At 30.5% G+C, this 27,960-nt stretch overlaps 2 protein-coding genes across 7 annotated transcripts; one reads left to right on the top strand and one right to left on the bottom strand.

Annotated features, from left to right (window-relative positions):
- Positions 1-492: 492 nt before the first annotated feature.
- On the top strand, positions 493-9,350 carry LOC139484962 (bombesin receptor subtype-3-like). 2 transcript variants are annotated; one of them, XM_071269027.1, is made up of 2 exons: positions 493-892; positions 6,843-9,350. In XM_071269027.1, exons 1-2 carry the CDS (start codon positions 872-874, stop codon positions 8,154-8,156), a joined length of 1,335 nt encoding a protein of 444 aa, XP_071125128.1. In that variant the 5' UTR covers positions 493-871; the 3' UTR covers positions 8,157-9,350. The 2 variants fall into 2 exon arrangements, 1 of the variants encoding a protein (XP_071125128.1); XR_011655213.1 differs by lacking the exon at positions 493-892 and adding an exon at positions 4,351-4,489 and having other exon boundaries at positions 6,843-6,963.
- A 3,304-nt stretch (positions 9,351-12,654) lies between these two features.
- On the bottom strand, positions 12,655-27,287 carry LOC139484963 (vesicle-associated membrane protein 7-like). Of its 5 annotated transcripts, none has more exons than XM_071269031.1 (11): positions 27,228-27,281; positions 25,423-25,506; positions 23,329-23,752; positions 22,050-22,107; positions 21,050-21,099; positions 19,620-19,707; positions 18,886-18,976; positions 18,293-18,360; positions 16,835-16,927; positions 12,915-15,658; positions 12,655-12,784 (listed from the first exon to the last, which is right to left on the bottom strand). In XM_071269031.1, exons 3-10 carry the CDS (start codon positions 23,472-23,474, stop codon positions 15,590-15,592), a joined length of 663 nt encoding a protein of 220 aa, XP_071125132.1. In that variant the 5' UTR covers positions 23,475-23,752; positions 25,423-25,506; positions 27,228-27,281; the 3' UTR covers positions 12,655-12,784; positions 12,915-15,589. The 5 variants fall into 5 exon arrangements, with proteins under 5 accessions (XP_071125132.1, XP_071125131.1, XP_071125130.1 ...); XM_071269030.1 differs by having other exon boundaries at positions 27,189-27,255; XM_071269029.1 differs by lacking the exon at positions 25,423-25,506 and having other exon boundaries at positions 27,228-27,287.
- Between the last annotated feature and the right edge of the window lie 673 nt (positions 27,288-27,960).

Here is a 27,960-nt window from a genome sequence, read left to right on the forward strand (position 1 = left end):
TTGTATGTGTTGCTCCTTTCAATTCTAATGTTAAATTATTCACAAATAGTGTATCATTTTTGTTTCATATAAAATATGTTTTGATTGTTTAGTAAACAAAGGAATAGTTATAAAACAAGCAAATATGTGGGTGAATTTCAAAGAGGTAGAATCCAGAGCAGAGATATTTACAAAGCCGAGTCTCTCGAGTCTTTACCGGCTTTGCGTGATGGTCATTCGGATCAGTGATAATGTTCTCCTCTTTCACTTAAACTGCGTTCCTGTTTGATTTTGATATGATAGGAATATTAAGAAATATACCATTCCATACAGTGACCTATAGTTGTTAATTTCTGTGTCATTTTGGTTTATTGTGGAGAGTTGTCTCATTGGCAATCATACCACATCTTCTATTTTTACATTTAGAAAATAAAATGAAATCATTTGCTGAAGCAAACTGTCAATCACTTTTAACTTGTACATACATCATTAGTGTTCGACATAACACAAGGTGTTAATGGTTTTTCATTGCAGTGTATCATATCGAGTGATTTCCGAAAATTGTTAAAAGATTTAAAACGCTTCTATTTGATATGTTCCGAGTTCCGCAATTTATATAAATTTATAGCATACCATACATAGCCTTCAAACGGGAAAAGTTAAGCGCAAATAACGTGCATAACAAGTATAAGAGGTAAATAGCATTTAACATGCATTTTAAAAAGTTATTAATTGCAACGGTTTCATCTAATGACGTTATCAATTAGATACATCAGAAATTGCACTAATTATAAAAACAATTTTAGAGGAGAAAAATTTCTCCCTTTGCGTGTTAACGTCAATATTTAATCTTTAAAGATCGTTGAGGAATAAAATCAAGCATTGGGTTTTAATGACACCAGATATAACTAAGGTAAGCTTTATTTATTTATCTGTAAACACTGACACAACATCTATGTAACAAATTGCTATCTAAAGATGCGCTTTAAAAATATTGTTCTGTAATTAATATTTTTATTTATTTGTTTTTTTTTGGGTCTATACTTGAATGTTTTATGGGCATTAATTGTCTTCGTCTTTTGTTAATGAAGACAGTTTATCTAGTATCTCGCTCTGGTAATTTCCGTCCAATATAGTAGGTCTTTAATTAACATTAACCTCCCAGAACGCATGATGTATCTACCGTGTTTGATACGAATTTGCAGCTTTGAAAGTTTTAGTTTTTAAGGGCACTGTTTGAGGGTATCTTATCGTTTTTAATATAGTTTGGAATAACTTATTATTATATTATATATTTCCCTGACGATGGTTCTACAAATTTCAATACAATACAATGTTTGTAAAGCAGAAAAAAATAGCGTAGTTTTGTATAAACGACTTGAATTGCAATTGAAGACTTGAAATCATCGGTGGTGATATTGACAAAATTGAAAGTCCACAGTGCTGGGCCAAGATATTATTCGAATTTCGTTTCTTAAAATAAAATGAGTAATGTATATGTATCATTTCACCTATTAATTACAAACCAATGTATATATAAAAAAGGAGATGTGGTATGATTGCAAATGAGACAACCTTCCACAAGAGACCAAAATTACACACAAATTAACATTTATAGGTCACCGTACGGCCTTCAACAATGAGCAGAGCCCATACCGCATAGTCAGCTATAAAAGACCCAGAAATGACAATGTAAAACAATTCAAATGAGAAAACTAACGGCCTTATTTATGTAGTCTCTTTCATCTATATTAAGAAATAGATATGATATGAGCGTCACTGATGAGTCCTTTGTAGACGAAACGCGCGTCTGGCGTACTAAATTATAATCCTGTTTCCTTTGATAACTCAAACATCTCAGTCAATCACTGTCTTGGACTGCATTTATATGGAATTTGAGATTAGTTATATTCATAAATATGTATGACACAACTTTATTTAAATGTTGTTGTTTTATTTTACTTAGTCTTATTATTTACTGTCTTTAAGGTCGATGGGTGACTAAATTGTTATAATAATATCATAATGTAGTTTATATCATGCTTTTTTCAAAAAAATAATAAAAAAAATGGGTCACGGGGCTTCTTTTCGCGCTACAGGTTGTGCAAAATTGACAAAAATTGTATAGATTATGCATGGAAAATTCAATTTTCAGCCTTAAAAAGAAAACTGCATCATAGAATTGTGAGATAAAATATGAGAAGATAGCTCTAATAATCTTTCATATAAGAAATTGAAAAATAATATGGTCACGGACTCGTTTTCTTGCTTCATAATAAAATAGATAAATTCCTAACACATTCTATTGTAACAGTAACTTTATCGGAATTATCTGCCCTTATATTTGAGTTGTCTCCTCTTACGTGGCAAATTTGGAAAAAATTGAACCAAACAAAACTATTCTGTGTTTATGTAAAATACAGTCATAATATATTAAACATGTTATTTTCTATATCAAAATGTGTTTTTTTTTTTTACACATGAACTACCTACTTCTCTCGAAATTTGCACTTTTTATTACATCTAGACCGATTATTTTCTGGTATTTTAAAATTCATGATAGAGGAAGATACCCTAGCTACCTTAACGTATACACAATGTAGATTTTAAAATCATTTAGATGAAACTGTTACTACAGCAAAAATAAATTATTACTTCCCCAATGTGGATAATAGCTGACACAAAGAATACCACAACGAGACACCAAGAAAAACAAGGTCTAAAAGAAATAATTGAAAAAAAGTAGTTTTTTTTTATACTAAAATCATCTCGCAATGAACAAGCGTATCTACAATAAATCCCCTCATAACTCATAGTTTAGAACAGTTATCTTTAAAATAAAAATATGGTCAAAACTAGATCATTTAATCTTGATGACAAAGAAAGATAAACGAAGTAAATACGCATAAAGTTGTATGACCTATGCATTGCGGATTCACTGTAAGACTTTACTCTTTGTGAAGACATGCCATCCAGTCATAATGACGTCCTCCGACGTTCTAAACCTTGATAAGGAATATTTATGAGAACATTTTAGCAGTATCAAATGATTATGAAATTGATGTCTTGCGAATTGTTATTCGTTCATACAAGTTATGCTTCCGTGTTAAACCATCATTTTTTTACCAATCTAAATAACAATCACGTGGGAAGTGACAAGCATACAAAATGAGCTAGTGCGAAGTTTTAATTTTAATTAAACTGATTCTTACTAGTTATTTTAGATAAAGAAAACACACTTTTCTTACATGTTTTTCATTCATTCTGTTGATGCCCGTTCATTGTATTGATTGATTAATAATAACTAGCGATACCCTTCAAGTACGTAGGTAGATAAAAAGACATATTGACTATATGCTGCACCTAACAAACATCAAACTTAATTTCTTTGTTCTCTCTACAAACTCAAGTTCATATATTGTAAGATGATTTTAAGCTTCATTTTCAACGACATCCTTCATTCTAATATAGCATTGTTAAAAATTCAACAAATGAAATATTTTATGGAAACTATTTTATGCATTTGTTTAATGAAGAAAATATTTGCTTCTATTTCTTAAAGCCCATGTTGTATGAATAATGTACATATATTTACTTTGGTACACATGTAGCTCATAGCGACGTTTCCTCACATAAAATAAACACTTTAAAACTAATATATTTAATACAGAACATCATCCGTTGTTGTAGTAATATAGTAACAGGATTTTGCAAAATTGTTCAATACATGTTTATTTTTTGGTATGTTTTGAATACGGTAAGTGTGATAACAAGCAATTTACCTGAAATCTACTCAATATATAATTAGATGTATAGAAAAGAAAGTATCTATTTTGAGTTATGCATATGAATGGAAATAATTTAACTTGTAAACTATCTAAAAAGAAAGGATATTCACTACATTTATTCAATCTATATAGTTAAAAATTGATAAAATGTTCAAGCCGAGCCTACGGGATGTGACAAATCCCTAGATATAACTGGTTTTAAACGATTTTTGTTAAGGAAACAAAAGGAAATGGTGTAATTATTCCGGACTAAAATTCACTACACGAAACGCAAATAATGAGCTCCTAGATTGTTAATCATCTGATACGTTTTGGTCGTTGTGTCGTAAGGTAGTTTTTCACAGCCTTTGATGCACCTTATCGCTAATCCCGGCTGACCCGGCCGCTTGAACTTTTGACGTCAACAACAATCACTTTTCCATTGTGGCGTCAGATATTTTGTTTTATGACGTCAAAATTTCACGGGAACCTGTGTGCTTTCCAGCATTGGCGGACAAATAGCGATAAGGTGTATTTTTGACCTATAATATAGTAATCTTTGATAGGTGAAAGTGTTCGAAACTAACAGTAAGATATAAGAAGCCGTAAAGGCAGCCTTTGTGTGTGATTAATGTAATACGTCTATATAAGTGAAATAATTTGCTCCATTGGAAAAAGATATCAACAAAGCAGTATTCTGTGATAAAGGGAAAAGCTTGCGAATTACAGCAATATATTGTAAGGTAAGCTTTTAATTCTAATTAATGCAGTACTCCTTGATACATTGATGTGTTCGCATCTGTTGGTTTTGCTCACACTTTGTTGTCAATATAACGAAATTCAATGCGATAATCAAACAAGTGAGAGGTTTTGCTAGTTATCTTACCAAGTCTGAGCCACCATTTGTTTACATATGGAAATGCCCGTACCAAGTCAGTAATATGACTGTTGTTTTCAATTTATTAGATATGTTTGAGCTGTTGACTTTTTCGTTATATAGAGGCTTTACGTGTGTTAATTCTCCTTGCTATCAGTATTTTTGTTATTGTATTTATTATCTAACAGCAATGTTGTCATAATTCGATGGGTTGGCGTAGGTGATATCGTTTTGATTGTCACTAGTTATGCAGCTGAAAAGACGTATATAAACATGGAAAAGTGATCAGCAAAGCATATAAAACAAATAGTGAGTTTGTTCTACGAAATGTTTAACAGTAAATACGTATTCGTGGAATTTATACTTGTATGCATTTATGTAAGAGATTTTCTGATTATATACAAAGAACAAAAGACTCTTATTATTGATATTTCATTAGACGTACGTTCTCAACCATTTGGGAAATTTCGTTTTATTTATAAAAATTATAACTTTGTGTTGGTGAGATTTAATCACAACATAACTGCATCTTGGGATACCGTTCATGTTTGTTAAATTGTTTACATGAAGTTAATTATCTTATATTAGAAAGATACTAACTTTTGTCACATTAATTGCTGATTATGAAATGTAATGTATTTATCATATGTAACAGATACTTCTTCTTATGGCATACACATAAGTGTTTTTATTATCAATGATTCTTCAGATGAAAATATTAAGAGTAGGTTGGAAATTATTTTTGATCAAAATATAAAACAATTAGCCATTATAAATCAATATGAAATTCAGAGAAAAACTATATGCCCTCAATTGAAAACGGTTAAACACAACGCATGAAATACAGTTAACTTTATATCATATGGCACCTTCAGCAATAAGTGTAATGTTATTAACGTTAATTAATTTCTAGGAATGAATTGTATTTTGTGCTTAGAAGTAAAGGTTGACTACATATATAGCAAAAATCAGAACGCCTTAGATTTATTCAGATGTCAATACACTTTATCGCTAATTCCGGCTGACCCGGCCGCTTGAACTTTTGACGTCAACAACAATCACTTTTCCATTGTGGCGTCAGATATTTTGTTTTATGACGTCAACATTTTACGGGAACCTGTGTGATATCCAGCAATGGCGGACAAATAGCGATAAGGTGTATAATAAGTAGAACTTTTAAGTTTAATGCTGAGTTCACACGTAATTCGAATTCGATTCGCATTAACTAATTCGAATTAGTTTAATTCGCATTCGAAACGTTTTACGTCCTAACGTCGATTCTAATTTGAATTACAATGCGCGTCAAATTTGTTTTACTGTCAAAACGACGTTAACTTTTAATTCGTATTAACAAAAGCGTATTTCTAATGCGAATTGGATAATTCGAATTAGCCAATTCGAATCAATTCGAATTAAAAAGAAGAGTGTGCGAACGCGATAAGCGAATTCGATTCGCATTCGAATTCAATTCGAATTTAATGTCCGTGTGAACGAGAAATAAATTAAAATATCAATGTGGATGTTTCGTTCTATGCAAAGGATTGATAGATATATATCACATATGGTTAAAACAAAGACAGGTGAAATGAACGTTACGGTCTGTCGTTAATTGTGTTGCGGCCTTGCTTTGAAAATTTTGTCGTAAATGCACACGACGACTTAGACTAACTGTTTATATGTTGCTTTTAATATACGAATAAACTAATCAATAACACATCAATCCAAAAACAAAAACTACAAATAGACATCCACGTTTGGAGATACTGACGCCCCTTCGTTGTAATAACTCTGGGTAGGAAATCCAATAAAACAACGGAAAAGTTTACAAGTTCTATGTTAGAAGTATTAAACAAATCTTAATTGAATACTTTTCAGATGTTGCCAATGATACTTTTCATATTATAAGGTAAACTCTGTTTCTAGTAATACCACTAGTGAAAATATCTATCGATGGCAAAGATGAGACAAACAAAACTCATTTTCAACATATGTTGTGTTTTGTATACTGTTGTTTGTTTTGGTTATTTTGATATTTTTATGGCATTCTTATTTTTTTTTTCGACATTTGAACATTCATTTGGTATCTTTTGTATCACTTTTTATGATTCATTTATTACTATGAAACAAAAAAAATCTAGCGTTGAAAAATAAGCAACATCTATAGAAGGTTGGAAATAATTCAAGACATTTTTTTCATTATTTACTTTTTGTAATTTCAGATGCATCGACTAGTTCCACGTCTAATATTACGATACGCATACTTTGTATTGATTTTGTATTCCTCTGAAGGCACCACACAAACAGTTTCTAAAAATACACAAAACATGCAGGATCTTGGGCACACACCGGTACCTATCGCAGCAGAGAACAGTACTAGTACAGGTAACAATCTGTTGTCTGGCAACGACACGATAACAACATCTCATTCAGGATACGAAGAAACTGAGGTCAGCAGTCTAAAAGGAATATATGAGACTCTAGAATTTGCACAAGACATGTATGTTTTACCTGTGGTTTGTACTATAGGTATTATTGGAAACACTTTAGTTGCTACATATTTGTACAAACGGCGCGGTACTAATTCCTCGTTCATCTACATGTTTGCTTTGCTTTTGGCTGATACGCTTAGTCTTGTATCTGATTTGTTTCTACCGTTTGCAACATTACTTTACATGACAAAGGTCGATTCAATTATGAGAACAGCAGCCAACGTATACTTCTGGAATAAAAATTTCATAACATACATATTGAAAGGAACTGCTTTTAACACTCTCTGTGTACTGTCTGCAGAACGTCTAATTGCAATAAAATATCCTCTGAAACTGAAATCATCACTAACAGTCACGAAACCTCATATATTTTTGTTTTTATCATTTGTAATAAGCGTCTGTACAAATATCCAAATCCCGCTGTTCACAGAAATAGGTGGTGTGACGGACAGTACAACCAATGAAACGTCGTATAAACGAGTGTATACCAGTCTTTACTTTGAAGATAAGTCAAAACATGACAGCATCGTCCTATTTCTTCATTTTTTTGCAGGACCAGTCCAAATTATCTTTTTCTGTGTCATGAACGTACTCATTGTTCATGGCATTCACCAAAACAGGAAAAACCTTCTTGCAATGAACATGAACAACATCGATCATCTGAAGTCTATTAAAAACCTACAAATCAGGTTATGTAGAATATTTCTGGCACTGTGTTTCACTAATATCCTTGCTTTTCTGCCTAACTCAGTTACAACTATCATTGCAAAAATGTTCCCTGAACTAGGAATGAGTGTCAGATCGTACTCCACACAGCTTCTGCTCCATGGCGGTAATTTATTAAGAGTCTTGAACAGTGCTAGTGATTTCATTATAATGCTAGCTATGTCAAATGAAATTCGCCAGGACGTGAAGAGAAGAGTGATGTGTGTGAAATCATCGAGTATGTATGAAGAAAAGGAAAGTATGTCTAGAACTTTAAGTACAACAGTTGGACGAACAGACGTTTCTGTTAATGGTAAATCTTTCATAAAGAAATTTTGAATACGAGTCATCTGCAATAAGAGCCAATTTTTATTAAACTAAGCTAGTCTTCAGATTTAAATGACATGCTTCATTAATTTTCTTTTGATGTTAATTGAACATCTCTAAGATGTAAAAAGTCGTTTGCATTATCTGTGTTAAACCATTTTGCAATGACTCAGACAAATACAATAAGACACATCTAACTTAATAAAATGCAAGTGTATGCATGGCCTGCTGTGTGCGATGGTACAAGTATATAGGACGAGAAACTAACTTTGAAGCTAGAGTGAATAACAATGAGGCGCCTATATTATTATTATTATTGATATAGAACAGCAGTGATATTTTTTTCTTGTACATGAATACTTTGAGTTTTGACTTTTTGTTTTACTTATTTATCATCAAAATGCATTTAAACTATCTTATATTGTGGTTTCGTGGGTAGTCATTTCCGTGGATTGAGTATAACTTAATTGATGTCTAATTTTGTGGTTTCGGCAAAGTCTGCATTCACGCTATTAGAAAATATGTAATTCGTTGAATACTTAATATCGTGGTTCTCCTGTACTCACGAAATCCACGAAAATTGGTATCCAACGAATATTAATGAATCCACAGTATTTCATTGTTAATAAACAACTAAAACAATCTAGAAATTTTAAGAATAGCATTTTATGTACCATCCGCTTAGAAAGGTATGTCATCTCGTTAATGATTATGTATCCTTATTATATGTTATTTATATCCATCATGCTGCAATTGTGTTTCAAAGATATCTTAAAACTGTATCATGTCATACTGTTGTGATGAAATGGATACTTTAATGTCCAGTTTAGCTCTAATGTAATACCAACCTTTATATTGTTTTTGTTGTTGTTAAAATATGTAAATGCTACTACAATTTTTCAAAATCTGTCAAAATTGCAATTTTCAGCCTTGCTGTTCAAAATGTTATGAAACTGTCATACATTCAAAATAAGGACAGATAGGAAGATTTTTAAAAAAACGGCCGTTGAATGAAATACATCCAATGAAAATTAACCGTGCCCCTCACAATAATTCATTACTAGTAAACGTTGAGAATTGTGAAATGAAAAGTTGCAGAAGCTTATGTTTTTTTGGTTGTAATTGTATATTCTGCATTTACTTAATTGTGGTATTTGTTTCTCTGGGCCGATGTTATGACTTTTTTTTAGAATAAAAATATAAAACATATATAGTGTTGCTATCGTCATTCCTTTAATCAACACAGCAAGGATGAAGCTGTGTAGGGATACAAGAACAAAATACATTAAAACAAAATGGCAAATTTATAACCAAGAAAAAATATTCAAAATAGGTAAAACAACAACTACAAACCAAATGATACTAGGCACATAATAAGTAGCAACCTGAGTGCGGTAGGCGGAAAATAGACAGAAATCTATGCATCTGTTCTTATGTGGAATGAACCTTTTAATGATCTTTTTCAACAGCATTATGATCAACAAAAAGTGGGGCAGCTTAAACTTGTATATCTTAATTAAACAAATATTAACAATAAACTCATCATAGATACCAGGATTAACATTTGTATTTGCGCCAGATGCAAAATTATATGATAAACAAAATACAATATTTTATATTGCTTATTACTTATGTAAACGTTATTGCAATATCGATTTAAATTTAAGATTATCAATGTACATGTGTATTAAACGTTATACATACTTTCACTATAATAAATGACTATGTACTCATCATATCTAACACAGTCAGCATAGAAGAATAGCAGAACATCTCCAAATTCAAGACAGGATCATCCTGTAACATGAAACTACAACTGATGAAATGTATAGATTTTAAGGAGAAATACAAGCGCACTGTAATTCACGAGAATATCTATTCATCAAATTTTCTTAATTGAATGTAAAATATTGGAAATAATCATCCTTATCACAAAACAATCTTTAACATAAAAGCAAACCAAATAAATAATATGCTACATTTCCAATCAATTTATTAAAATAACAGAAACTGAATTAAACCCTTCAATAGTGTAGCAAAACTAATTTATCTATTTTGGATACTTAAAAAACTGTTTTGCTACACTATTGAAGGGTTTAATTCAATTTCTGTAACATTGGTGTACAATGATGGTATAGTGTAAGTATAAATTTTGTCGTGTATTAATTAACTATTAATAAATAACTCTGAAATAAAGGCCTATATGCACTTTTGATAAAGGGACCGCAATCTTTTTTAATATTTTCTCTTTTCATTTCATGTTTTGACTTGTTGCAGATCATTGGTTGCCTCTTTGGACTTTTCATCGCGTTCTTATATGTATTATCTTAAAACAAAACCAAGCTACTTCTTTTGATTCTATTACTTTTTGCAAGATGTATTTACTTATAAGAGGTCATTGGTTGTCTCTTTTTCATATTCAACTTTTCATCTATACGTGTCCTTGTATACGACAAGGTTAGATCTTGAATTTTACCTTTTATTACATTGTGTAGTTATGAAAACTTTGTCATTTGTCTGCTTTTACGGTGTTCATGTGAACACTTTATTTTGAATTAAAGTTTAAACAACCTAAATATACATGTAAATGGTTGATAATTGCGCAGATTCAAATTTCATTCCAATTTATCAAAATTAATTAAAACTGCTGTGGAGAAAAAAATGAAATACAACTCTACAGACAATATATTATACTTAAGAACCTTTGAAAATATAAGACTATAAATTAGATTATAAACTGGAATCGTTGTAGGCCTTGAACATACGGAAATCTGACACATGACTTAATAATTTTGTCAATGATATAGCAAAAAAGGCAGGAAATTTAAAAATAAATGCTGTGAATAAAATACAAAATTATTCAATCTGTGTTAATAATTTGAAGAAGTTTAATCATTTCGTGAACCTCTTATTGAAAATCCATATTCCAGTCGATTGGATTTGAATTAAATAGGTTATGATATTGTTTATTGTTATCTGATTAAAAAGGATATATCAAATAATTCAAGCTTCAAAGTGATATCGATGTCCAGAAGAATATTGTTATTTTTTGGGTGAATTACTTCAAAGATCATAAAATTAGTAATTTACTGCAAATTTTCCATGTGATGCAGAACGACAGGAGAGTGGCTTTGCAAAATGTTCCACAAAGGATTAGCACGAAGGTAGTTTTCGGTTTTCCTTAATATCTTTGCTTCTTGCTTTAACCGTTTTTATTCAGATACAATGGCCTAACAGAAATAGAACTCTCGTAGCAAGAGGATTTGCGTTGAATTATTTCATTCTTCAAATAAAACAGAGAGCTTCTTATTTTTCTCTTATGGTGTTTTTCAGCTTTTGTTTTATCTCTAAACATATGCTGCAGAAATATAACGAGACGTTATCTGTCAACTCTTGATTTGAAATTTTGTGGTCCTTAACTACACAGCCATGTTCCTTGGCAAAATGTCAAAACTAGTAAGCAAGTTTCTAACATTTTTGGGAGGATTTGCGATCGATTTGTTCTACTAAAAGGAACTGGCGATAAGTATCATAAGTAGATTATATATAAAGTATGTCCCATAAGAAGGATGGAATGTTACTGGCAATAGACGAGAACTTTCAAATTGTACTCCATATGAAACAAATGTGTTTTCCTTACAAAATTAATCCACCATCATGATTACTAATATTTCACCAAAAAAATTGAGAATGGAAATGGAAAATATGTCAGAGACAACAACCGGATAAAATAGCTGATAACAACTAGGGCCACCAATGGGTCATCAACGCATCCGGATATGGGCCTTAGGTAGCCCCTAAATATATGTGTACTAGTTCAGTGATATAGAAAGTCCGAGTCTGATGTCAGAATAGGTACAAAAAGAAACTAAGCAAAATGACAATGATACATAAATTAACAAAGAGTCTGTTTAAAGGTCTGGTAAGTGTTTGAGATGAATGCCGACATTTTTGTGTTTTGTAAATATGTCTCTTCCTGAAAACAGATATTGCACATTTTGTTCTGAATGTCATTCTAAGTTACATCAAAGGTACCTGGCTTATAATTTAAAAGGCCAGATGCACGTTTCGTCTACATTAGACTCATCAGTGACGCTCAGATCAAAATAGCTATAAAGCCAAACAAGAACAAAGTTCAAGTGCATTAATTTCCAAAAAGTTCTGCAAAATATGGCTTAGGTAATCTTTGCAAGTAAATCCTTAGTATTTGAAAAAGTGTAAACTACTGAAATAACATCCTACCAGTTATAATTCACGATTAAATCGTTATCACCTTTATCAACCCAATTAAATGATCATGTTATTTACCAAGGATAAGTATGTAAACAAACATAAACACTGTATAACCTTGGAAATCAAAACAATAAGAAAAACACATAATGTATAGTAAGCTAAATTGTGAAAAATGTAATTGATAAAGTCTGTCCATTTAGGTCTACCACTTCTAATTCAGGTATAAAGATTCGACTTTAATGTGTATAAGTGAAGTGGAAAATAAAGTATATTAATAGAATATTCAAGTTATTTATTTCCAACAGTTTATATATTATATAACAAATATGGATGATCATGACATTTATATATATATATAATGCTAGAACAAGACAAAGACACCAAAGCATGTCAAAATATGTATCCTTCTTATCTTGTTGTTAATTTGGATTGCAAAACATAGTAGTATCTTAAATTTTCAATCAGTTTTGATTAAAATGAACTGTTTTTAATCAAAAATCTTATTTTAATCATAAGAATTAAGAAATAAGAACTAGCATATTGCTATAAACAAATGCATTGTTTAACCTTAAGTTAAAATAATATGATCTATTTTAATGTAGTATTAGAAATATTGTACTATGCCAAAATGTATTTTGGGAATTTTTGATCACCAATGCTCTTTAATTTCATTCTTTATTTGGCCTATTAACCTTTAGGAATTGAGTGTTACTGGCAATCTCTATATTATCATATTCAGCTACATACTTTTTATTATAAATTTAATATATGAATAAGTTTCTGTATAACTTTTACCTATTGATAAAACAAATTTGCATATATTCTTATAATTGCCACTTTTAAAGACTACAAGATAAAATTTCAGCATTTAATCATTTAGCAAATGTACTAATCATACAAAGTCTATTACATGTATTACAAAGTTTATTACATGTATTACAAAGTTTGCTTGATTTGCAAACTATCTATATAAACCAAATAAAGCAGAAAGATGGGTAGGAAAATTTGAAGATTAAAATATGATGCAATGCTTGTAATGTCCTATTGCATATACTTACAAAGGGATATAAGAATATTGACATATCAGACAATCAAAAACACATAATTTGAAAAAAGATCTAATTGACCTTTCTTAAATTCATTCTTCTATCAAATATTTATATATAACATGACTGAATTCATATAATATATAAGGGATTAACCTGGACTTAAAACAAACTTAAGACAATAAAAAGTTCTTCATTTCACAATTTGAAGCATTCTGGTTGTATTTTCAAGGCATACACGGAATAATTTTGACTGGTTAACTATTTCATCATAAAAGAAATCCAATTCATGATGTGATGATACTTTAATTTTAGGACACATAACAACAAAAAATGTAACTCAGGTATTTAGATACTGAAACTGCATATAATAAGTAACCATATTTTTTTTTTCAAAATATAACTTTAAGCAATCAGTTTCTCCCTTATCAATTCCCATTTAAAACTGAATCCATAGGAAAACAATGAAATATGGTCTAGTAAGTGACCACAGTTTTGTAGCATGAATCAGGTCCTGACACACAACTGTAGGGGAGAATGAGCTCTTGGACACTGAGAAAACACAAAACCGTTTAAATTAAATGAGGTGAACTGGAAAATGTCATAAACATATATTATATGAATAAACTACACAAAAACCCCACACAAAATATACAAAAGCAATGATTTTAATAAAATATATATTATTAACATACTGTCTTAGGATAAGAAAGGTATGGTAATACAATGTTACACATTCCACTAATGCCAGTATGGTTCACATAATGCCCAGATGATGGGTTTTTCGGCATGTGGTAAAATGGCGGTTTGTATATTAACATGTGGTATATCAGCTTGTCTTATTTCGTTTCTGTTGAAGCCGCACAAATTGTTAGTTAATGTGAGTGTTCATTATTTAAGATACAGAAAAACACCACATTGCAATCTTTTATCAAAATGTTGTGATCTATAATAAACAAAAATTTGTATTTATAACATGCAATATCAATATTTATTTTTTACACTCTGAACCTTCTGAAACTCAATTACATGTGTTGATATGAATTAAATTGACCCAATAAATAAACAATGATAATTGGTCGTAAAAAAAGAACAAATTATAATACATAAATAAATAAATAACGACAAAAGAGTTTAACTGAATCATAAGTGCCATACAAATAGACACATTGAAATCATGCATATAGCTAAATATTGAAACTATTCAGCAATGCTTCAAAAATATGCATACAAATTCCTTCACTAGAGAACTTCATAACCTTTACTGACCATCACATATATATCATAAGCATATCAGAAACTCTTGAACAGTCAGAGATATAACTCTATAGGGTTATTACAGAAAACAACTAGCTTGCGTTATTATAGATATTTTCATGAGTTGTCTACTCTTTAATCCTTAAATTTACTAAATCTGTAATAACATATGTTTGTTATTTGTAAAATAAATAAAAAAATATTTTGCTGTAGGGAACTTGAGACTTTGCGCAGAAACTATTTTTTAAAATTAAATTAATACATTTTTGATTAACCAAATCAATGAAACAAGGCTTCTAAGTGATTAACTTAGCTGTAATAACAAGGCTTAGTTATTAAAGGAATGTAACTTATTATATGAGCCACTTGGGAATTACTGGGAAGCTTGCACAGAACCTCATGACATGCTCTGGTCATTAATTCTTACAATATATCAAAATACATTGTAATAAAGCATAAAGTATGTCTGAGCAAATGCTTTGGAGTGATATAAAGAAGCTGTGATAACACTCTTTAGTTATTACAGGCATATTTTTTCTGTAATAACATAGGCATACTATGCAAAATTGGTAACTATGAACTGTCATATCTTTCTATAGTTAAGTATACAAAAAGACAATAGTAATAGCAATAGAACTTTGTAAACATTTTAACTAAACTATGTATGTATATTGCCCCTTTTTTTCTGTAATAACCCTATTGAGTTATATCCCTGACTGTTGAACACTACTGCTTTCATACACACTATATTGACAGACATCAATTTAAAGTTGGGTGTAAGATGATTATTACTGTATTCATTTGACATTCATTGGAATATTTAAAAATGCACCAATTACCATTTACAATAATATATTTGTTCATGGCTGACAAATGATGAAAGACATGTGATATGAATATTCATGAGCTTCATTTCTTGGTACATCCATGCCAGTCTAATCCACCACAAGCAGCTGATATAATGAAATACAAGATAACCTGAAAAAAGAAAGGACATCAACCTTATAATGAATGCCACATAATGAATGTACATGAATCATCCATTGTAGTGTTAAGCAAACCGCCACATGTTATTTAAAGTATAAGAAAACAGAAAGTATATATATAACTGAATGGTCCAAAACAAGCTCACGGTTTCATTGTCAAGCTGCAGACGAAATATGAAGTCATTCTATTCACTAGCTGCTGAAAAAAGTGTAATGAAAATATTTGATGGGACGAATAGACAAATTGATTGCAAAAATAACTGGATTGTAGAATGGAAGATGTAATGAGATGTTCATATTGATACAGGTAATATCCATGGTTTCAGCCTTCTTTTTTCTTATTGAATAAGTGGGAACATAACAACTTTGTTGGAAACGGATTAATATAAGTTGCAAAACTTGTTTCCCAATCCACTATAAATAAATATGTTAAAACTAAACAACTTTGTTTATGTATTGATTACAGACATTTCAATAAATAAACCATTTAGATTGCAACAAAATGCCAAAAAAGGTGCATTTGGGTTTCTCCGGAAGATCTTAGAAATGAGAGACTATTTGAGCACTTTGTCACCACTTACTTGTACTTTTGTATGCTATCCTTGTGAAAACATTTAATTGTATTTGTACTCTAATTAAATTATTGCATTCAATTTACATTCAGCCAATTAAATTCAACTCGGACATATGCAAATACATGTATAAAAATATCTTCAAAATGATATACATAGTCCTTCTCACAGATAAGGATTATTAAACTGAAAATTCTTTTTGGAAAATTGCATAGGGATAGATTTTACAGATATCAAAACTCTCCTTTATCATTTTGATAGGACTATTTGAAAGTACATTTTTTTATTTCACAATAATTCATAACATATGTTTTACCATTGATCAAACGTCTAAATAAAAATACGTGGAAACCTTTCTAAAATTTACAATAATTTGAATGACGTTTTTCTTTTTGGAAAATTACATTGAGATAGATGTTACAGATATCAAAACTCTCATCATTTTGATAGGACTATTTCAAAGTGTATTTTTTTTATTTCACAATAATTTATAACATATGTTTTACCATTGTTTAAGGGTTTTAATAAAAATGCATGGACACATTTCTAAACTTTACAGTATTCAAAATGACATTAATTATCTACATATTACTTACAATAACAACAACTATAACAATAATGGTGATCTTGACATTCTTCCACCACATAGACCTAGCTAGTGTACGACTACTCTTCTTAAATGTTATTGACTACAAGTACAAGAAAAATAAATAAATATCTGATAGTAAAATAAAACGAGACGATGTATCTATCATACTAAAATTACGAGGTCCAATTTATCAGCCGTCATCACGTAAAAACGATGAATCAAAGAATTCAACTTCATATCTAACTAATATAGTACAATGCTGGTGATTAAAAATTACACCACTCCAGACCCCTTTGTTTACCACATAATTAATATTGCCAATAATTAAGAAGTTCCGGGTCGAATCCGATACCAATATCAATAGTATATCCACCTGTTACCTATTACCTTATCTGTACGTTCTGCATCTGACAGGCGCACCACCAAACGCTGTATTTAGGATTTTGCTATATACACGGGTCGTAATCACAGGGTTGACACTACTAAATTCAGTCATTGTCACATTGTTCCCGATTGTAATATTTTAATCAGTATGACTTTCTAAGATAACAATACGAATAATATAATTCTGGACTTAAAATAATGCGTATAGGTACAGCATGTACAGTTTTCAATTTGTTAGCGGGAATGACGTAAAACAGCGAATCAAAGAATTCAACTTTAATTATAACTCATTAAGGACAATGCTGTTGATTAAAAAATACTCCTTTCCAGGGACTTTTATTTTCCAAATAAAATTAATAATACCAATAATTGATAAGTTCCAGGTCGACAGGTTCAAACAGAAAGATGTTGAAAGCAGAGAAAACTGTGCATCTTATAATCGGCATGACTTTATCAGATGACAAAAAACCTTATTTTTCTAATATGAAAACTTTTGTATATCAAAAGATTCAAACCAATGTTTTAGATGAACTGGGGATTTATTTTACAAGTATAACTGCTTCAGAGCTGAAATTTAGGGTATTTTTGATTCACTTCCTAACAAATATATGATTATTAAGAAATAAAGAAAAAAACTGAATCTTTTTCTACCATTATAGGTGTTTAGAATGATGCTTAGCATAAAACTTCACAAAATTGGTGGATATTTGGCATTTGAAACCTATGTACAAACTGACACATACCTAACATACATAGGGATCACTTAATAAATAAAAAAGATAATAGAAAGTAAAATATATTGGATAATACAATAGATCACATCAACCATGCTGACATGATTGCTCCTGAAAAAAATATACTTAAACTAAGACAAACCGCAACAATAAGCACATGGTCAAGATAGCCTGAATCAGCACAGGTACAAAATAGGTTGGGGTAAGACATGTAAGACTAGTATTATGTGCCAAAAAATCTACCATTTTGCCTATATAAATAGATAGCCAGACCAAAAATCATAAAGGTAAAACACACAATAAATAACCTACACATTGAATTTCAATTAATTCTGTTTACAACTTACATTAGCTTGAAGGTCTTCTGTTTTATCCACTAGAAGTTCTAATCTTTCACCTCTGTCAGCTATTTGATCTGAAAACATGAAACACTTTTAATTACAGTAAATATAATACAGAAAACTTTAGATTACATACACATTGTGTAAATTCAAATATAATCTAAAAAGATGTGGTATGATTGCCAATGAGACAATTCTCCACAAGAGACCAAATAACACAGAAATTAAAAACTATTGGTCACTGTATGGCCTTCAACAAAGAGCAAAGTAGACTTCATTCTTATTACATAAATTCTCATAGGAAATTAGTAATGAGAAGAATAAGCATTAAATAAGATAAATGGGTGAAATTTGTAAACTAATTGGTTGTTTGTTAAACACATGTTTGAGGTCACTTTCAGCACAGTATGCTATATTGAAGTGACCACTTTTTATTGGTGGAAAAAGCTTTGGTGCCTAATGAGAGAGCTACAACCTTTGGATGGAAAATTAATTAAAACCCTTAATTGGCAGTGGCATTATACCTTTTCCAATGTAATATTTCTTCAAAATTAAACATTTTAAATATCCAAGATATTGAATAAAAATATCCTATTTACCTATATTTCTGACCATGATTCCTTTCAATTCATCCACTTGACTTTCCACTTTCTCTATATTATCTTTTTCTTTGTGTTCTGTCAGTGATCTCTGAAAAGAAAACACAAACATTTTATATTTAATCTTTTGCAAAATAACAATAGATAAGTCTATGGGAACCACAATCAAAATATCAAAGGGGAACATTTTCTTTGCCGAATATCAAAGATGTACTGGTTTGATAAATGTAGGTCATTTATAACCAAACATATTTGAGGTCATTGGCAAACAAACCTATTTAAGAAACTCTGTATTTTAAATAATTTGTTCACTGAATGGAAATTTGAATTTGTGTAATTTGTAATTCATTATAATGCAAAAATGAGAAATATGTCATTGTCAAAACTTAACTTTCATGATAAAAAAAAACAATTTGGTCAAGGTTAATTTCAAAACCTTTATTTGTTTTGTTTCCCAACAATATTTATAAATTGTTTAAGTAGGAAGCCAAAGTAGTAAAAATGGACAAAAGAAAAACCTAACATGTCCATTATTTTAGTGCCAGGGAATAAAAAGAACTGTCAAAATGTGGTACAAACATGATATTAATATATAAACTTCATCTATGCTTAGACCATACTTTGATCTAAACTGGTTGACTTTTACAACTTGTGACTTTGATGGAGAGTTGTCTCATCGGCACTCATACCACATCTTCTAATATCTACCTAAAGCTATCTGACTAACTACTTACCATTTGTGATGCTATCACCCTGGAGAACTCACTGTTCATTGAATATGGTAAAGCTGTTTGTGCCCTTACTCCATACTGAGTCTGAAATCTATAATAAAAGATATAAATTTCCTTTATTTTTATGTTAGACTATTGAATTATGTATGTCAGTAGTCATAGTTATCAATTATTTTTTTGGAAATGGGACACACAGGATTTTGAATATATTTTGTGTAGTGCTTTTTATAAGAATAAGAGAACAGTGTTCCAATATCAACTGCACAGCACATACAGATACTTATTCTATCCAAGGTACAAGGGCAATACCTAAAACAATTTATAGTTGTTTTCTAAAACTTCTATGAATACATTTGCATGGGGGAGAAAAAGTGTACACTGCTGAGGAAAATTATGCAAAAATTTAGTAGTTGCTGTTGGTCACAGCCTAATAGGCTGTTGTTTTTCTTGTTTTAAATTTTGCCATGGTGATGCTTTTATTGCTCATTGATGAAGGCCATATATATGTTTTGAATTCAAAAGGAATGGCATAATTAGTCGTTTTCAGTACAGAAGAGTCAGTTTGATGTCTGACAGTCATAATTATTCCTTTTTTCCCAAAACCATAATTTTATGCATATAGTTTCTGGTAATGCTACTTTAAAACAAACAGTAACAAAAAATTACACATAACCCATATAAACATCTTCATATGAAAAAATCTTGCAGCAATCATGAATGTGCATTTTCCATTTTGTTGCAAATTACTAGTGGCTTAATACATGCATGTGTCTAAAGATCACTACCTTAAACATTTGCATTTATGATAAAAATAATGGAATAAACTTTCATTGGTTTTGGCAGTGCTCAATAATAGGGATAACATTGCTTTTTATTTTTCTTGGATAACATTTCTTTTACAGTATGCTGTATTTTATATTAAAGAAACATAAATTCCGACACTGACTGCAACAAGTGTATTACGATATTTCTCCACTCGAGACAGTTAAATATTATTATTTAAAGCGTGAGGCTTGCCGAGCTCTTTTAATAACTAAAATTTAACTGTCGAGAGTGGAGAAATATTGTAATACACAAGTTATAGTGTGGGAATCTGTTTCTCTAATGACTTTTATCTTTCTTTTTCAAAGATTTTCAGAAACTTGTGTTCTTTATATATATGCAACATCATAAGGCATTGTCGCCTTTTTTCATGACACCACAATAGGAAAATTCAGAAATAAACAAAACATTTAGACGTCATAATCAAATTTTGACTAATCATTTACAGAGAACAGATTTTTCACTAGTGAGGAGAAATATTTTTCTCACACCAATCAAGAAATGTGAAAATAGCACAAAAATTAGAGAACCTTTTTTCTTGTGTTTTGGCACTAGCCTGAACAAAATGCTTATATGTATTAATTACTGAAGTTTCAATTAATATAACAAACCTTCTCTTCACATCATTTAAAAACAGGAAAGCTTTCGATCTTTCAAAATCCTAAATTGGAGAAAAACAGAACAAATGTAACATTTTACTACCAATTGTTAAACATAATAATATAAATTTCTACAGGAATTTTAGTATCACTGTGGTTTGCACACAATATTTTACTAATTGACCTTTCATGTTGTGAAACGAGAGACATTAAAACAGAAATTTACAGCTTCTCTGCTAACTCCTGGCATTAAGAAATAAGAGCCATGATTGGTCAGCTCAGATTCATCATAATTATGTTAGGGTAGGCTTATTTGTCTTCCAGTGGACTGCTACCCGGTGAACTAGCACATAAGAAATGTGGCTCAATGTGTTGATACACAGTCTAGTACAATGCAGGGTTAATATTCATATCACTTAAATATGTTCTCTACGAGTTTTGAACAGCGGTATACTACTGTTGCCTTTATTTCTCATCCTAAATATGCATTTAATTTTCCACTGGTTCTTAAGCAGTCATCAATCATCATCAATAATCATCATAATTTATTGAATTCAAAATAAATACAAAATTATTCTTGTATAAATATGCTCTTACAGAAAGTTACATTTTTATAACATTTAGTATTGATTAACATACATGTAATTGTTAGTTTTTTGCGTTAATTAGAATTGTTTAATAATTGTCATTTCGGGGCCATTTATAGCTGACTGTGGTATGGGCTTTGCTCATTGTTGAAGGCCATAATGTGACCTAGTATAGTCATGATACATGTAGTTGTAAATTTCTGTGTAATTTAGTCTCTTGTGGAAAGTTATCTCATTGGCAATCATACCACATCTTCTTATTTTCATATTTATGATAATCATTACATTAAAGAGGTAAGATTGCCTTCAAAATTTAAACGTCTAAACTATCCAAGAGAGTCAGATTGGTCTTATATATCCTTATCTCTACCTGCTCAAGTATACATATTGTTTACCCACAATGCATTTCTATGTTATATACTTACATCATCTGTTATACATAGATAGATTATTCTGTTTTCATTGATATAATGAAACAAGTAACTGAAAATAAATAACAATTTAAATGATGAAAAACTGAATTAGTTTGAATACTGGTAGAAATCTGACATTGTCTGAAATATAAATTCATTTGATGTGTTTCAATTTTTGATTTTGCCATTTGATTACAGACTTTCAGTTTTGAATTTTCCTCCGAGTTCAGTAATTTTGTGATTTCCACTTTTTTCTTTCTAACAACATCAGTCAGGTTTTATACTTATAAATGTCATATTCTTGAAGAGATAATTAATAATAACTTGTGCAAGTATATTTGTAAATATTTTTTTTTTTTTAAGTTTTAAGGTTTCAATAATTTCCCCATACATGTACATGTATATCATGTATATAATACAATGCAATATTTTTCATCAAGAATTTTTCACATCCCCTGAAATTCTCAATGTTTTTTAAAGCATTTCCTTACTATTTCATATTAGAGTCTAGAACAAGGTTTCTTTATTTATTAGTTTAACATAGGTTTTCAGTAACTGCCAGAACTCTCAGTTGGTACTTGGCACCTTTTTGTATGTTTTTGTAAGGGTTGTTTGTGTGCTCCATGCCAACTGATGAGTCCAGACAGTTTTTCCAGATTTTAACGGATGTTGTGGTGTTACTCTATAGTCTATTGTCTCAGGTAAAGCTTATTGGGAAGTTACATGTACATGTAAGTGTCCAAAACTTATTTTAACTGCACAACATTCGTTACATGCTTGCCCAGAGCAATGGCTTGCAATCAGGTGGTTGGTTGTCTTTGATATTTATTTTTCATTTGTTTTTGCAGTATTAATCAGGCAGTTGGTTTTTCTATTTTGAATTGTTTCAAGTTTTGTAAACTTAGGGCATTTTAAGCTGACATGCCATTTGCTTCAGAACTTTCTGTTTAGAATTTTCTGGGGAGTTCAGTATTTTTGTTATTTTACTTTTTACATTGATGACAGTATCAGTTTTACTCATTGTTGAAGCCATTAGGTAACCTGTATTGTTCAAATCTTGGTCCTTTTGTTTTTTATGGATAATTGTATCATTGCCATTCATTGGCAATTATAGCACATCTCCATATATTTGTAAAAGATACAAAATATAATGTTTCTAGTAAGACTTAATGAGATAATACTCGTCATGACTGATTTGATGCTAAAACATGCAATAATCAAAACATAAAATAAACGTGTAGTTACAACAGTCAGAGATATTGTTAATGTTATTACATGTACATGTACTTACCTTCCATGAGAGTAGGTAAGTTTAGAATCGCCAGGAGATATTTTTGAAAGAATCTGCTCTGTAACTTCAGTAAAATTTCCAGCACAACTGGCATACTTTGCTAAAACAGTTGTTCCTCTAGACACAACACAAAACAAAATGGGCATCTTGTCTAAATACAGTTGTTTCAGTACTATACAAAAAATTTAGTCTTTCTGTTCTTCTATACAGATGAAGGAATAGTCTTCCTGTTCTTCTATACAGAGGAAGGAATAGTCTTCCTGTTCTTCTATACAGAGGAAGGAATAGTCTTCCTGTTCTTCTATACAGAGGAAGGAATAGTCTTCCTGTTCTTCTATACAGAGGAAGGAATAGTCTTCCTGTTCTTCAATTCAGATGAAGGAATGGCCTAGATACATCTTCCCTTGTATGCATGTATGTAGAACTACAATATAATTGTATATAATTTTAATACATTACACATTAAATTATCTGTTTAATTCTGCACTTTTATCATATAAGAATACAATCAATGCAAAATTCTGAATGTAATTTAATATTTATCATGTTTAAATATAATTATGTCTGAGGAAGTTTCCCTGGACCAAATTATATACATGGAAATGAGATGTATCAATCAATGATTGACATCATTTAGGGTACCACTTTATCTGACTTAATCATAAACAAATTACAGAAGCTATAGGAAACAGCATACATGTCTTAATTTAAAATTTCAAATTGAACTTGAGTAAAAGGATGCCTATAAAAAGAATTTCATTTAGGTTTTCGTCATTGTGTCAAGTATAACAAATATAAAATTGAAGAAAGATGCAAAATTAAAGTACAAATGTATGCTACAGAGAGTCAGAGATATAACTCTATAGGGTTATTACAGAAAATAAAATTCATGTGTTATTACAGATACTTTCATGTGTTGTGTACTCTTTATTCCTTAAATTTTCTAATTCTGTACATGTACAATGTAATAACGCATGTTTGTTACATTTTTTCTATTTGTTAAATATTTTAATTTATAATGGACTCTAGGGAACTCTTGAGACTGCGCAGAAACTAAATGCATAGCCTTGATAACTAATTTTTTAATTAAATATATACATTTTTGATTAACCATGTATGGTAAATCAATGAGACAAGGCTTTTAAGGGATAAACTAAGCTAGGATAACAAGGCTTAATTATTAAAGGAATGTACATTTTTTTGTTTGTACATGTAACATTTCATATGAGACCTTTGGGAATTACTGGGAAGATTGCTCAGAATCTCATTAAATGCTCTGATAATTATTTCTTACAATAAGTTAAAATAAATTGTAATTAAGCATGATGTATGTCTGAGCAAATGCTTTGAAGTGATATAGAGAAGCTGTGATAGCACCCGTTAGTTTTTACAGGCATATTTTTTCTGTAACATGTGTAATAACATCATGAACATACAATGTAGGTGTATTATGCAAATTTGGAAAACTATGAAGTGTTATATCTTTCTATAGTTAAGTATACATAAAGACGATAGTAATATCAATAGAACTTGTATACATTTTAATTAGAATAATGATGTATATTGTCCCTTTGAAACATGTAACATACATATATGTTATCACAGTTCTTTGATTTTTTAGTCCACAATAACAAATTTATGTTATTTTTCTGTAACAACTCTATAGAGTTATATCCTTAGTGTTGTACATGTACAACATGTATATAATGGTTTTTAAGCACTCATAGTTTGTGTACATCTACATGTACATGTAGTTGTATTAGATCTACACAATGTACTCAAGGTAAGGATCACAATAATCATATTGTACACAGTGGCGCATCCAGAGGGGGATTCCGGGGGTTGAAACCCCACCTTTTTTCTTGATGATCAATGCATTTAAACAGGGTCATATAGTTGGACCCCCCCCCTTTTTTTTATCCTGGGTTGGTTTAGAAAAAGGGCTGGATGCTGCCTGGTTCATTCTATCAGCATGATTAGTTTCCAAAAATAATGATACGACTTTTTAATAAAACATGTAAAAGTTGACAGTGATAACATAATTATAATATCAGAATATTTTATTCTTTTTCTAAAAATCACAGATGCACGTACCATGTTGAGTCTTTGTCGAATAAGGGTTGTCGTTGCTTCTTTCTGCTTGTTGCTCATAAGTTAAGATAGACGATACATGTATTTCTACAAAGACATAATACTGTCATGACTGTAAATTTAGAAATTATTGCGAGGTTTTTATCATTGCGAAAAACAGTCAGGGGACTTACTTAAATAAGTGATTTTCTAAATCACTGATTTAAGTTACATTATTTCCATAAAGGTTGGAAGTTAGAGTTGTCTTTCTTTAATAATCACCTATTTAAGTAGTACAAATTAATTACTAGAAGAAGTGATTTAATTTTATTGTAGCTTTAAATATAGAATACTAATGATCCAGGGACTAATTATGTTTCTAAACTTATCATAACCAACATCTGTGTTGTCTAAGGATGACCAGGTCATTTCAGGTGATGACCTTGTACTGAATCTAGGATAATGACATAAAAATCACTTGTTTAAGTATGACCTCAATTTCCTTCCCAAAAACATTTGAAAAATCACTTCTTAAAGTATCATTCTTTTAATAATCCCTACTAATTTCAACACCCCTGAACAGTGAGATTTTTATCACGAACAGTAGAATTTTATTACATAATCTGAAAGATGAAACATTGAACTTCACAGGAAAAATACTCCCACTGCTGGGAAAAATCTTTTAAGAAAGTATCAGTTTATTATGTAAAGCCATTATTATAGCATTTTTTCAACTAAAATAGAATTTTCAGCTAAATGATAGCATCAAAGGTAGAAACCTTTCTACTTAAAAGAAGCTAAAAGTTTATTTTTTTTAAATTTTACTAATTAAAAATTATTATTTAACCCTATGTGTTTAAAATTTGGAAAAAAATACAAAATTCCAATTTGTGACAAAACCACGATTTTGCTACTCAAATAAGTGATTTAAAAATCACCTATTTCAGTAAGTCCCCTGACTGAAAAAAGCCACAGAGTTATTAACGCAATAATTTAAAATATATAGAAATATTTTGTCCTAATTAAACAGAAGTTTTCTCAAAAGCGTAAAAAATAAAATCACATTTTAGTCTAAATGGAAAAAATCACAATAATAAATGCACACAATAATTTCTAAATTAACAGTAATGTATTTGATTGTCTTGAAGTTTGTTTTGGTTTTGAAATCAAACAAGCTGACCGAAGCCATAAACAACATGCTATAAAAAAATTCATCAAATTCTAATTCAACCATGATATATTGAAAATGAGTTAAACTGTATGTAATAACCAAGAAAATAGGATACAACATACAAAATGTATACACCTTATCGCTTATCCTGGCTGACTCGAGAATCTGTGCCGCTTGAACTATTGACGTCATACATACAACAATCACTTTTCCACTGTGGCGTCAGATATTATGTATTATGACTTCAAAATTTTACGAGAACCTGTGTGATGTCCACTAATGGCAGACAAATAGCGATAAGGTGTATTTTCTAAGAGGGGAAAATGTTGCAATTTAGTATATGAATATTGTGATATTTGCGGCCATGTCAGCCATTATGATGAAATACAAAATGTGTTATCTTACTTATTTTGGTTGATTGTTACACGATATCGGGTATAATGCCAATAAATGAGGATAGTACCCTTTAGGTGAGGATCTTCACCAACCTGTCAAAATGTGTCATGTGATTATTACTCATTCCCTCATTAGTTTCTTTCATTTACAAAAAACTTAGTTCTTAAAGAAGAACACTATCATATTTTTGCAATATCTATAAAATTTCAATATATTGTGTTACCCTATGTGCGTTTGAGGCAAATTTTGACAGAAATCTGACTGAAAATCTTTTTGTTTTGGTTAACCCACTTCCGGTTTATTCAAATTTTTAATTTACGAGGCCAAGTTCCGTTCATATTCCGGATTTTGAACCTCAGCATTAATTTCATAATATTTGCCTTTATTTTTCTATTTTTACATATTCTGACAGAAGTCATGTCTGGCAATCGTTTGATTAGAGTAAATCATAGATAACCACACACAATCAACCCAAAATATAATCAAACTTCTACCGAGCAAGCGGCAAGGATTTCACAGTAAACTGTAATTAAAGTACCACAGGCCGCAGAGCTCCGACATAACTTACGACTTTAGATTGTTATTCAAAATTTTTATGCATATCTCAGACTTTAATTCCAGTTCACTACCGTCAGACAAAGATTATATGAATCCGAATTTTCTCCACTGCATGGAGAAAACTGAGTATAAACCGGCTAACTACAGTGGCGGATCCAGAAATTTTCATAAGTGGGGGCCCACTGACTGACCTAAGAGGGGGCCCCGCTCCAGTCACGCTTCAGTGATTCCCTATATAAGCAACCAAATTTTTTCCCAAAAAGGGGGGCCCGGGCCCCCTGCCCCCCCTAAATCCGCCTCTGAACTAACTCATTTCATTCAGTGTAAAATTTAATTCAAAAAGATCATCGCTGAATTACATGACAGCACAGAAAAAAACCTAGTCCGAGATTACTCTGACGTCCAACGGCTATTTTGACAGACAAGCTGGGGCCGCA

This window comes from Mytilus edulis, chromosome 8 (genome assembly GCF_963676685.1).
Source record: "Mytilus edulis chromosome 8, xbMytEdul2.2, whole genome shotgun sequence".
In the NCBI taxonomy this organism is placed as follows: domain Eukaryota; kingdom Metazoa; phylum Mollusca; class Bivalvia; order Mytilida; family Mytilidae; genus Mytilus; species Mytilus edulis.

What these genes read in the sequence shown, in the direction of transcription:
- LOC139484962 (XM_071269027.1), top strand. Translation starts at nt 872, where the DNA reads ATGACACCAGATATAACTAAG. An exon ending in TGACACCAGATATAACTAAG is followed by an intron (nt 893 to 6,842) that starts GTAAGCTTTATT and finishes TTGTAATTTCAG; the next exon opens with ATGCATCGACTAGTTCCACG.
- LOC139484963 (XM_071269029.1), bottom strand. Translation starts at nt 23,474, where the DNA reads ATGCCCATTTTGTTTTGTGTTGTGTCTAGAGGAACAACTGTTTTAGCA. An exon ending in CTTACCTACTCTCATGGAAG is followed by an intron (nt 22,108 to 23,328) that starts GTAAGTACATGT and finishes ATTTATTTTCAG; the next exon opens with TTACTTGTTTCATTATATCA. An exon ending in GGGTGATAGCATCACAAATG is followed by an intron (nt 18,977 to 19,619) that starts GTAAGTAGTTAG and finishes TTTTCTTTTCAG; the next exon opens with AGATCACTGACAGAACACAA.